Source organism: Lissotriton helveticus, chromosome 9, assembly GCF_964261635.1.
Source record: "Lissotriton helveticus chromosome 9, aLisHel1.1, whole genome shotgun sequence".
NCBI lineage: Eukaryota > Metazoa > Chordata > Amphibia > Caudata > Salamandridae > Lissotriton > Lissotriton helveticus.
The window spans coordinates 891988102-892001203 of NC_136070.1; the positions used below are offsets into that span (position 1 = coordinate 891988102).

A 13102-nucleotide genomic window follows, 5' to 3' on the forward strand; every position below is an offset into this window, starting at 1 on the left:
CTTAAAGTGTTATGATGTATATGTGTGTTGTCACTGTTTGTCATTTACACTTCAATGACTGGTAACATGGCACTTCCCAGATTTAACTGCAATGCCAGATACCACAGTCTACATGTGTGTGTTTTTTTGTTTTTTTCGTTTTTCCTCCCTTACAGGTGACCAATAGTCTAGCGCTTTGGGATCTGCGCACTAATAACCCTGTGCTCTTATTCTTTCAGGCTTACAACTTCAGAACTCCTGATACAGATAGGAACACGTATAATTATAATATATTTATACACATTGATAATAAGAATATATAACCCACCCAATTTTGTGGTATTAACATTAGTGAGTGACAGGGGGATCTATACCCGGTCCTGACGAAGGGACATGGCGCCCTGAAACATGTTGACCCACACAGGAGACTAAGCCCAGTAACTTGCTTTACCTCTCCGCTTCACCCTTTTAACAATACCAGCCAGTGTCTGTTAAATAGTTTTTTCTACCACTTGGCCAGGTATTTTTTAACTTCACATTTCATTATCACTCCCGACCCCACTGACACTCAATCCTATCCACTCACATAGTACCCTAAAGGTGCTCCAGCGTAGTCGCTTGTCGCAGCACCGCCCCGTCCCGCAGTGGGGCGGGAAGACCCCAATGATGAAGCATGACACCAAGGGCCCTTTTGGTGTGTGAGGGGTATTTTGACACACACAGTGTATTCCATTAACACCAGTATATACACCAACTATATATGAGGTGGACTTCGTTGATTATTTGTACATTCTGAAGAGGAGGATTCGCCCACCTCGGTGCCGACTGGCGCCACCTCTTCACTCCCCTTTTTGATTTTCCTTGCCCTTTTATAAACCCCTTTTGGTCTTGATGGATGATTGAGCCAATTACGCTCCCCAGTCTAGTTGACATAATGGCTGCAAAGATTTTATAGTCATTGTTCAGGAGCGAAATTGGCCGGTAGGATCCGCAATCAGTCGGGTCCTTACCTGGTTTAGGGATCAGGGCAATCGTAGCTTCGCTCCAAGACTCTGGGGGTGCCTCCCCCTTCAGGAGAATACCGTTGAAAAGGGCAGTCAGTGTTGGAACTATGAATGCACTTAAAACACAATAAATCTCTCCTGGTAAGCCGTCCGGGCCATCTGCCTTCCCTCGCTTTAATTGTCCAATGGCTTTGCTCACTTCTGCCTCTGATATTTCCATCTCCAAATGGCTGCTCTGTGATGTTGAGAGAGTTGGTAGGGTGACCTTATCTAACCACGAATCCCTTGCCACAGGGTCATTAGTAATCTCCTCCTTATATATCGCCTGGAAATAATTAATGCTCCGATAAGCCAGACCGGATGAGGCAATGGAAGCTAGAAAATTAACGATCAGAGAGTTATCTGCTGAAGCGGGATCCACCTCCCGTTGAACACACCAATCACACCATCGCTTCCAAGACCCTGCATAACGTTTGTGAGTATTGGGTGACCAGGCTTCGCTGATAAATCTGGTAGCATCTCGCGAAAGGCCTGGGATTTGCCAGCGATCCCCGAAATTCGCCATGCTATTAGGAGAAGATGGCATGATTCGAACAGGGGATGCGGATTGCCGAGAGGGTCCAGCAAAAGATTCCACTTCTGGGAAACAAGGAGCGGCACTGCGCAACACATTTCCAGGAGAACTGGGAACCAAGCTTGAGCCCTCCACAGAGAAGTGATCAGAAACAGCTCTGACTGATAACGCTTTGTGCAAGCCAGGACCCTGGGAATCATCATAAATGGGGGAAAGCATAACACAGGAGCGATGGCCAAGTCTGCAGAAATGCATCTGTGGCCAGGGCTTCCGGGTCCGGTCTCCAGCTGAAAAATAGGGGTAGCTGAGCATTGAGATGAGAGGCAAACAGGTCTATCTGACACTGGCCCCAAACCCGGAGTAGAGAACGGAACATGCGAGGGTGAAGTCTCCAATCGCTGAAGTCCCGAAGGTGGCGCGAGTTCCAGTCTGCAATCAGATTGTTGCGACCGGGAAGGTATTCGGCAATAACAGTGATCTTCCTCTGTAGACAAAAGTGCCCGAAATCCTTGGCGATCTCCGCCAATATTCTGGACTTCGTTCCGCCCAGCTTGTTGACATAACGAACCGCTGAAACATTGTCCATGCGGAGAAGAATGCAACAATTGGACTGGCGAGGAGAAAGACACCGGATCGCAAAGGACCCCGCTAGGAGTTCCAGACAATTTATGTGGAGAGATAACTCCTGTTGGGACCACCGACCCCCCCGTCGACAACGGACCGCACCGGGCTCCCCAGCCCCACAGGCTGGCATCGGACTCTATCACCACCTCCGGCTATGTTCCGAACAGGGCTCGCCCATTCCAAGCATCCATGTGGTCTAACCACCACTGCATCTCCCACCTCGCTTCCTCTGAAAGAAGGACCAGATCTGAATAGCGAAGGCCTTTCTGGAGATGACGGATCTTCAAACGCTGAAGTGCCCGGTAGTGAAGAGGGCCCGGGAAAATCGCCTGAATCGAGGATGCCAACAGACCTACTACTCGTGCTATAGAACTCAACGATACATTCTGTCTGGATAAAACTAAATCCAACTCCCTCTTGATGGAACAAATCTTCTGATTGGGCAAGAGGAGTTGATAGGAGAGGGAATTGACCTGGAAACCCAGAAATTCTATCACTTGAGAAGGAAGGAAGACAGATTTTTGAGGATTCACCGGAAATCCCAGAGACTGTAAGAGATTGATAGACCATTCCAGGTGTGTCTTTAGCTTGCGGGAACAATCTGCCATGATCAGAATGTCGTCCAGATATATAATCAGACGAACTCCCCGAGCACGCAAGGAAAAAATTGGATCCTGCCCCCCAATACAACTTCTTCCGAAGCTGGAATCAACCTCACATGAAGTGTTGGAATCATGATGTCCTCCTTGATTTCCACCGAATCTTCCTTTCTTATACTGACCTCTCCCTTTGCGAGAGGGGTAGAAATTGGAACAGTAGTTGTAACCGGCATCTTGTCCCCCACCTCTTTGGGACTGGAATCCCCACTGGGAATTCTGTTGAGAGCCCCGGCCGAACGATCGTCCCCTGTGTCGTCCGGCCCTGGCAAAAACCGGTCGAAAGGTTCGTCTCAGAGAAGCTTGAGCCTTACCGAGCCCGCTAAAGGTAGCCACAAACTTTGTCAGTTCCTTAAGGAAAGGCTGGCCAAATAGTAGTCCCTGAGCCAACGGTCCGGACTCGGAAGAGGACAGCTCCGCCAATTTGGGGTCTAATTTCAGAAGGATGGAGCGGCAATTCTCACAAGAAATCGCGCAATTGGTATTTCCCAATTGACATATCGCCCTTTGGGACCACTCGATCCACTCATCTGGATCGACAAGACCAGAAGATTCCTTGGCCTGAAATCGTAGGTCCAAGATCTTAGTGAGAGGGCCCAGTAAATCTAGCATCTTATCCTGGCAGGAACGCCATGCTCGGTCAATACCCTTCTTCGGGTCCCAGGCATACTTCTTAAGGTACGTGACCATGGTAGGGTCAACCTCCGGAGTGTCAGCCAAATTGTCGGCCAGATCAGGACGAGGACACTCTGATCTTAGGCGGGCCCTGACATCTTTCTCAAAGGGCTGGCAAATATGTGCCTGAACATATTCTGCCACAGCCGGCGATGGAAGCCAGGAAGACGAGTTAGGATGAATGATGTCTGAAGGCTCAAAAGTGAGAAGGGGAGGATGCGTGGGAGTATCAACATAATGCTCCTTACGAGCTTTCTTCGAAGGGGGAGGACCATTCCGATCAGAGGACGAAGAGGAATGAGTGTCATCAGAATCAGTAAACTGAACTTGGGACATGGAAGCTCCCACGGAGGATTTAGCAGTTGATTGGTCAGAAGACAAGGCTTTTGCCAACTTTTGAAAATCTGACTTATGGGGGTCAGTGGGAGACTTAGAGGAAACACGAGAGGACAGCAACCAACCCTGCTGTTGCGCATACTTCGATAAATGACGCTTCACGGGAGTAATCGCCTGAACAAGCGCTTTATTGACAGACTGCTGAACCCCTTGATCCAAAGCCTCAACCAAATCCTGCTCCATAGAACCAGAGGCGTCATCCTCATAATAATAGTCATCCTCTTCATATATAGTCTGCCATAGTCACACAGAAGTGCGACAATAATGCCCACAGAGGAGACTGAAAACCAGGGTGGCCAAAGGCACAATGCAGGGGGAGTGACCAACCCCAAAGCAAGCCAAAAGCACACAGGTGGAAACTGTGAAACAACACAAATTTAAATGTGGAGGGAGGGCTTGCTGAAGTAGCCACTCTAGGCAAAGCCTATGAATATTGTACAGCACAAACGTAATATTTTTTTAGTCTGGGCGTAAATTGGGGCAAGCTGCAGGCTGTGGGCTCAACTAGGCGTGAACGCCGAGTCAAATTCCTGCTCTGGTGCCGGTATCGCCGAAAACACCGGAAAATGGCTGCCGCGCATGCGCGGTTCGGCCGCCTGGCAGAACACTACTAGAAGCACTCGCACAGTGCGCGCAAGCTCCTTCGCCCATTAAACTCCCACTCCACAACAAACACAGGTGTGGGAGCGTAGCGCCTGCCCCCAGGAGGCGAACGCGCTCTCCCAGAGAAGAAACTGAACGCGGCAGAAAAGACCGGCAGAATTGAAGCAAACAAGCCGGCAGAAACAGGCATAAGCAGAGCGCTGGCAAAGCATGTAACAGATACACAGCAAAACTGCCAGTACAGTAGCAATGAAACAATCTATAATGAACACAGAGAGTACAAAAAAGGTAGAGATGCACTTAACTGGCTGCGGAGCAGCAAAGAAAGAGGATTTGGTATTCTCTATGGGACCTTTTATACCAGTGACTCTATGATCTCTCATGTGATACCCAAAGGTTCATGGGTATTGTAGTTTTTATTTTTGTATACTGTTTTCTAATTGGCTGCTGAGCATTTCTAATAAAGAAATGAGAAAGCATAATCGGAGCCTCCTGTCCTGACATAGAATTGGAGTGCATCCCTCCAGTCATCATCATCTAGCTCTCTTACGTCAGTTTGCCAGCGGTACCTTGAATAGTCAAGCACTTTCTACGTGTTATTCATTGCATTGCGATAGGTGAGGGAAATTGCCTTCATGGACAGGTGGCCATTTAGCAATCTTTCCTTCAGTTGGGAGTCCTCCTTAGTTTCGTCCCCTGGTAAGATTCTTCCTTGCATCGCGTGGCGCTTTTGGAGGTATCTAAATATTTGTGTGGGTGCCATCTCATACTCCAGCTGTAGGTGTGCAAAATGTACAATACCAGTTGCATCCCGCACATTCTCTAAGCTGAGGAGTCCAATATCATTTCATTTTTTGAAGCCTGGTAATGTTGGCTCCTGGTCCAGTTGAGTGACCGACCACAGTGGAGTCTTTGGAGTCAACCTCCTCTCCCACTTCAATTACCCTAGTAATTTATGCCAGCTTCATACCACCGTCGCCGGAGTCAGGCGTCAGCCCAGAGCCCGCCACCATACAGTACCGGGAGATAGGCAGTCTCACCCAATGCCATTCAGTCTATTAAAAAGGCGGGATAATCCTGTTGTGCATATGCTCATTTGTTTATGATACCGATCCGGGCCGCTTCCTAATATTTACGCATGTTAGGTAATGCTATGCCCCCTTCTTACGTGGACCTTTGGAGTGCTATTCCTGGCAGGCTGTCCATCCAAAGCAAGGATCTCAGGAGCCGATTTATCTTAAGAAAGAAAGTATTTGGTAACGCTTAAGGGCTGTTCTGCAGTACATATGTGAATCTTGGGGTGGGGGAGCACAATGAGATTTCTCAGAGCCATGCAAGGTAAATGGCCTTGGCTATGTATACTTTTAGAACTGCCAGAGTGTGGTGATGTTATCCTGTGACATGCTTTAAGACATGTCTCTACGGTTTGGTTCTCAGCGTTCTCCAAGGGTCTCTATGGTTCTGTGGAATGTTTACTCAATAGAGTTTAGAATGTTTTTGGGAAGTTTCTTTTAAAGGTTCTATGTTGGTCATTTGCTCCTGTTGGTGTTAGGTTGCGGCTGCTTACAATAAAGCACCTCATTTTCTACACTACAGTTGTGGTACATTGAGTCTTTGTTTACCACAATTTGGGCTACGATTTGGCTCAGCCACAACCTGAGAAGAGCCCAGTTTCGAGGTCACCCTGAACTAGTCTTCGAAATCGGTGTGTGGAGAAAGACTGTGGAAGGAAACTGCAGAGGCCCACAGATGTACGCTGAGCTACACGGCTGGTCAAGAGCTGTGCAGATGTAATTTCAAGTACAGGCCATTGTGCGCAACGTGTTCTGTTTACCGTGGTGGTGCAGGAACTTTGCAGCCTACAACAGCATGGTGCGCAACCCAGAGCGAGCTTAGTCACCTCCTCATCTGCATTGGTTTTGTGAGCCTTGTAACATGACGTGTCCAACTGTGAGGGAGGCCAGCCTAACTGTTGCTTGGCAACGCTGTACGAGAGCCTTGTTTGTATGGCGGTTCTTCGAAACGAGGTGTGGATTTCCAAAGTCACGATGCACAGTGTGTTGCTAGGTTACAGCCTAACAATCTTGCACAAGTTTGTTCGCCCAGATCGGTCTTTCCTGTAGTTCTTTTTTTTCTGTGTGTTACCAGCAAAGAACAAACAAGCATTGGCATAGCCAATAGGTCTCGCCTTGGGGACCTTATAAAAGTTTAGCCATGCAACGGTTGATGTTGTTGCACCAAGGATATTGTGCTGTATAACTAAATACTTATAAGGTCCCAAAAGCGAGACCTATTGGCTATGCCAATGCTTGTTTTTGAAGAATGCAGCGCTCACACTGCTATTTACCGATTGGAGAAAAAAAGAAATTTAAAACTGTAGAGTCACGTAAATGCAATTCTTTGTTCAAACACAAGTGTTTGCACAGAAAGAGAAATGTACCTTTAAAAAGTTGCAAGTTTGGGAAAACAGCTGTAACTCTTCTATTGCAACGCAATTGGCACCACCAGTGGGAAGCATTTATATTGTGTTAATTTAGTGTGTTTTTGTGAGGTTGACAAAGGCTGCGAGGACAGCCGAAATGCATTCTGATTTCTTGTTATTGAAATTAATGGTGCCAGATATTAAACAGGATAATCTACATTTAACGCGAGTGCTGGCTTCTTTTGAATGCGGAGAGGGGGCAGTGCTTTAAGTGGAAAATTAAAAGTGCCGGTACTCACTAATTTACAGTGACCGAATGTCCCGGATTTGCCAGGAGAGACCCGATTTTTCAGGAAATGTCCCGGTGTCCGACACTTATTGCAAAAATGATCAAATGTCCCGGTTTTGAGAGAGGGTCGGGTGAGCACGAACATTTACACTTTGCTGTGAAGGCTCACCTTCACACCGGCCCTCTCAAGATACCAGGGGCAGAGAACAGTTTGAAAGATTCTCTTACTGTGCTGCCTGACTTAATTCAGGCAACACAACAGGGTTTAATGAAGGGTGAATCAACTCCCTGCAAAGCATATTACCGGAGGCCAGAATCACAACGCTCCCTGTGCAACACACCCCAGTTTGGCACTTTCATCGCTGTACAACATATTGACAGAGCAGGGTCTGTCTAGAGACCCTGCCATGTTAATCACTGTGTGACGAGCGCCAACTCAAACCCCTGCAGTTTGGGAACAATGAAATGGGTGCTTCTAATCTTCAGCAGCAACTCCGCAAAAGGGCGGCTACTTCACGGCTCATTTACTTGCAAGCTGCTCGGAAGCCCTGCCCTGCCCTGGAGAAGATGCCTAGCCTGAGCCTACCGTCGATGAGGGTACCGGTACTCTCCCTGTGCTACCGAAACTGAGGACCCAAAATGTCAGAAGTGCCGGTACTCAGTACCGGTGAGTACCGGCCCATTTAAAGCACTGAGAGGGGGTTAGAACAAACAAACTCGCACACAAGCGTGCGCGCTCCATGGAGTACTGAAAAGCAACTAAAACAAACATTGGCATAGCCAATAGGTCTCGCCTTTGGGACCTTATACATGTTTAGCCAAGCAACAGTTAATGTTATTGCAGTAAGGATATTGTGCTGCATAACTAAATACTTATAAGGTCCCAAAGGCGAGACCTATTGGCTATGCCAATGCTTGTTTATTTAGCTTTCATAATGTAGGGGAGTATGAGTGCATTTTCTACTGAATTACTTTAACTTGCATTAATTTATGGGCTATATTTGTTATGTATTCACTTGAATGTGAAAGGTCAACAAAATAACAGCAGAATATTTATGCTCTGTAAACATGTCTAAGGCCCCACCCCCATTCACTTGCCTTGCCCTATTGCACTCGGGTTTTTTTTGTTGCAGTTTTATATAGCGCCAACTCGACTCGAAAGCTTTACATGAACAGCAGTTACTTTACAAGTTAGTTTTTTGTAGGCACAGGGAGATTAAGTGATTATTTGTCCAGAATCACAGGATGCTGAGCCGACGCCGGCTTCAAATGCCAAAGTCGGCAGCTCTGCTTGTTACGCCACATTCGCTCCAATCACAGTCTCCATGTTTTTTTTCATGCACTTCAACCGCTGCTTGCTCTAAAGACAAGTTGCAATTGCTGTCCACAAATACATGTCACCTTATTTGCAGGCGTCACCATGTTCCCTTATTTGTAGGTGCAACTATTACTGCAAGAAACGGGACACGTTTTCACTCCAAGATGGTTCCTTTTGGTTTGTAAGCACAGCCCTATCTGGCACTGCAAGGAACGCATAGTTTCAGCAGCAAACGCCAATCTCCTCCCTCCCTCCCTTCCAGCATGGCCGCCGTTTTGAGCACTGGTAGTATTTTTTCTGTTTTCACACCGGAACCTTCGTGCTCTTGCTTGCGGGTGACCGAAAACATCACGGACATGTTCTATCAATTCCGGAAGTCCTGTGTCAAGCAGGCAATTTTTGATGTGAGGAATGTGCTAGCCTTGTGGCCCTTGGCGGATAATGGAAGGTAAGGGAGGGCTGAGTACGAGAAACGGTGTGATACAGGGCACCAGAGGGTGGAGGATTGGGGTATTAAGAGGTTTACATAAAGACACCAAACACTGATCATATTATTCGACAAGAGCCAAGAGGTAGTTGGTTTCGGAGATCAAACGATACAGGGTATCTAAAACAAATTAGACATATAAACCAAGGGGACACGGACGGGGTGCACGCAGGGCACAGGAACAGGGCGCTAAAGACTGAGGTCGTAAGCAGGGTTACAGAAACATTAGTGAGCCAAGTGGTGTGCTGCAGCATTTTCGCCGATAACCGAATCTTAAGACTTACCGGTAATATACACCAGCTGCCATCAGAGCCAAATTAGCCTGGGTCTGAATAAGAGGAGGGTATGACTTCACGAGTGACAGAGGGAGATGCCAGGCAGGGATGGGAGATGAGGCATATAAAAGTGTGGCTAAAGCAGTGATGACCGATGAGGGACTAAACAAATAAATATACGCAGTAGAAATTCGGGGGCTTATTTACAAGCCCCGTACGTCATTTTTCCCGTTAAAAATGACGCAAAAGTGGCGCTATGGGCTTGTAAATAAACCCCTCGGTGTTATTGTCTTATTGAAGGAAGGGTCTGCCTAACTATTCAGTTCTTTCTTGAGCGGTCACCCTTCTCGTGTTTTGCGAGAAGGCTTGCCTTATAAAATGCGCATTCCATTATATAAGAAGGGAAATTAGGTAGGCAGAGCTTGGCAGTTATAAGAAACAGACAAGACTGATTAACAAATACGCCTTTCCAGAGGAATGACGATAGCCTCTACATTTAAAAATGCTTAAGATACTACTTTTTATACAGACTTTGGGCCAACTCGATTTTTGATTTACTTTTCTTATGGGTTCGGTTACATGTGTTCTGCCATAATTTGAGTTTACCACACTAGATCACTCTGAAGTTCTCCTTTTAGATACAAGTGGTGTAGCATACAAAGAAACCTAATATTCCTTTACGTAAGAGCTCACTAAATGGTAAAGAAGCTGCTGCTTTGTAACGCATGAAGGTACTAGACAAGCATATTTCGAGGGTTTGAATGAGAAGAGCGAGCCCGTGATGAGGTACTTTCACATTAAAATGTGAACCACAAGTTCTGATGGTGCTGGACACACAATGGCTTGCTGTACTATATACTGTAAATCAAATGCTAAATGGAAAAAAGTTACCATTAAAAAATAGCTCTACCTAAGCAGAGAGTGCTCACTTGATTAGTAGGGTGTTGGTAAAAAATACAATTATTTGTGAATCATCCTCATGTATTTTCTTTGGGTACTTGATCAGTCAGGAATTTGGTTGAATAATTTGATGGCACTGTCATTTATTGTGTGTCAGAAATGGGATTGGTAATTTGTGAAATAAGTACCCCTACTGGTTTAAACCCACTCTGGTTAGGTCAGAATTAAGTTGTTATGATAGAATCTCTGGTCATCCCCCAGGTAGTCCGGGCACAAACAGCAAGCCTTCTCCAGAAAAGTGTTTTTCAATTTCAAGCAGTACCAACAGTTTCAAAGTACAGAAAACAACCCAGAAAGTTCTCAAACCAATTAAAAATTTGAGAAAACTTTAGCAAAAATACACCAAAATCATCCAAATAGGTTAAGGGGAACCAGAGGTATGCATTTTTAAATAGTTAAGGTAAAAAGCACTTAAAAAACGTCAAGCCCTCACGAAAAACAACAGTCCCTGGTGGACTGGGACCTAGGTACAATTTCATGCCGGTCACAATGGAGCGGAGGTCCTATACATCAAACGGGTGGTCCCAGTCAAAGGTTTTAGCTTCAGTTTTAGTCTCCAACTGCTGGTAAACCTTATTATGGTCAGTCCTGCTGCCCCTAGCTCCTCAGGGCAGGCTTCTGGGCACCAGGTCTCTCTCCAGCCAAGTCTCCTACAGGGTCTAATCCTCTTGAGGCAAATGGGCCCTCTTGAAGTCAGGAGTCCTTCTTTTTATGCCTCTTAAGCAGGTAAACAGGAGGCCAACCACGTGGCCCTTTGTGAGCAGTTCCAGTTTCTGGGTGCTCGCTGTATTCAGGGGTCCTTGTGTGAGTCCTTCCTCCGTCAGGAGCCAGTAAGCATGATTCCTCTTACAGCAGAACCTTATTATTTAGATGTTTTCTTCCTAGGTACATAAATGTTCTTAGGAGGTTGTGGTCAAGGTGCCAGAATTATCCTGAACAGAGATGATAGAAGTCCCAATTACAAAAGGAACTAATATCCTTAAGCTGAACTGAAACTTAAAAATTAAAAATGAAAATTTAAAATAGAGAGAAGCTAGTGCCACAATAATCAATACCCCACTGTGAGAACAACAATTTTATAAAAAAGGATTAAAAGTAACATATTAAAATATATTCTTCATTTTATTCAGTACAATAAACCTCAATTTTATAAACATCAATTTTCAAATAGTCAAATCATGATAAGTAAAAATCACATAATAAAAACACATTTCCTGTGAAGTTACAACGTTCGAGAAGTGGTTGTCGACGCAGCGTTTCGGTTTAACGGATAAAAACACCTTCCTCAGGACAAATTCTCAAACACACAATTTTCAAGCGGTACCCAAGACGAATCTTGATTTAGGTTTCAAATGTTTAGTTTATCAGAATCCAACTGGAAATATGTGGATACTGCTTTCTCACGTCTAGTTGTATGGCCTCAGATTGTGATTGGAGGTTTCTTTCACGTACAGTGGAGCCACCGATATTTTATATGGACGTCAAGGTAGACTCACGTTGCAATAAATCACAGGGATATAGCCGCAGCCCCGATTTGGACTCTGCCGCAGCCTTGATTTGGACTCTGCTTAGATAAACGGCATCTAGTATACGTGGGATGTCCTCTCGTATTCTTATAGAGCAATTTATTTAATCATTGAAATGGAATCCGGCCTCCCTGCTCGATCTGTCGTGAACCGTATCTCGGGATCCTATACTAGATGCCGTTTATCTAAGCAGAGTCCAAATCGAGGCTGCGGGCTTACAAAGTGAAATACCTTTGGGGTCTTATTTCGCTATTAGGGCACTCTAAACCCAATATATTGTGTGCTTGTTTTTATAAATTAACACCATGCTCTGTAGGCTTAAAAGGCCAACGCTTAGGGGTGATTTATGTCTATATAAAAAGAGACTTTTTCCACTGTACCAAATACATTTTCCTTCCAGTGCTTTTAAGCTGCAGCCCAGCCACCCAGATCACAGTGGTGCTCCTGGTAGACATAGATGGTGTCACATATTTATAGGTGGTGTAAATACGCACTGCAGCCCACATCTGACATTTAACTATCAATTTCAAAAATGTATGTAGGAAACTATTTACAATGGTCTTATAGGGAAGTTAATTGGCTAACTACGGAGTTCCAATATACAGAACATGTTTTAGCAGGGAATCACTCGCACTGTAACTAATGGTTAGCATTGGTAACGTGAACAGAGTTCTAAGCCAGCAAAAGATGTAACATCTGGGTTGACCATGCTGAAAATACATATTTGCTACACCGTTGATCTCACGGCACCCATAGCACTGCACCCAGTTTGGGTACCCAGTTGCTCATTTTGAGCAATTGACAGTCGGGTAGTGGAGTATAGCAGTTAAGACTTACTTTCAGAGATTGCGTGGTTAGAAACACTGATACAACACGATACTGAAGGTACCACTCAATAAATTCTGTGTTTATCCCGTGCTACGTCTTTAAAGAAAAATAGGACTTTTATTTACAGGTATGTTATTGGGCAGTGAAAACTGTGATGCAGCAAGAAAACTAGATGCTGCTAAGATATGTTGGGGGAAGATGCAACCCAATTTTTTTGGTGTTTAAGCACTAGATGCGCTATATTACAACATTGACCATGTGGCTAGCGTTATTCCGAGGGGCTGTGCTCGGGAGTGCTCTGGGACCGACAGTTGAGAAGGTGGACTTCTATAATATTTGGTTTAACTACAGTGTGTGCACACCAAGTCATAGTCAATATAAGGCTGAGGTGCCATACACAATTGTCACAGTATAGCAGCCTTGCCAAATCTCTGCTTTAGTAGTCTCTGGCCATAGATTTACTGCAGGACAGCTGAACCTCAGTGT

General features: G+C 45.5%; 1 protein-coding gene across 1 annotated transcript in view; it reads left to right on the top strand.

Moving 5' to 3' along the window:
- The first annotated feature begins 8867 nt into the window (after positions 1 to 8867).
- The window catches only part of CCDC97 (coiled-coil domain containing 97), a 47468-nt gene continuing 43233 nt past the window's right edge, over positions 8868 to 13102 (top strand). The window contains exon 1 of the mRNA XM_078661057.1: positions 8868 to 8988. Coding sequence (XP_078517183.1) covers positions 8982 to 8988 — 7 coding nt within the window. The 5' untranslated portion in view covers positions 8868 to 8981. The remainder of the gene's footprint in view (positions 8989 to 13102) is intronic.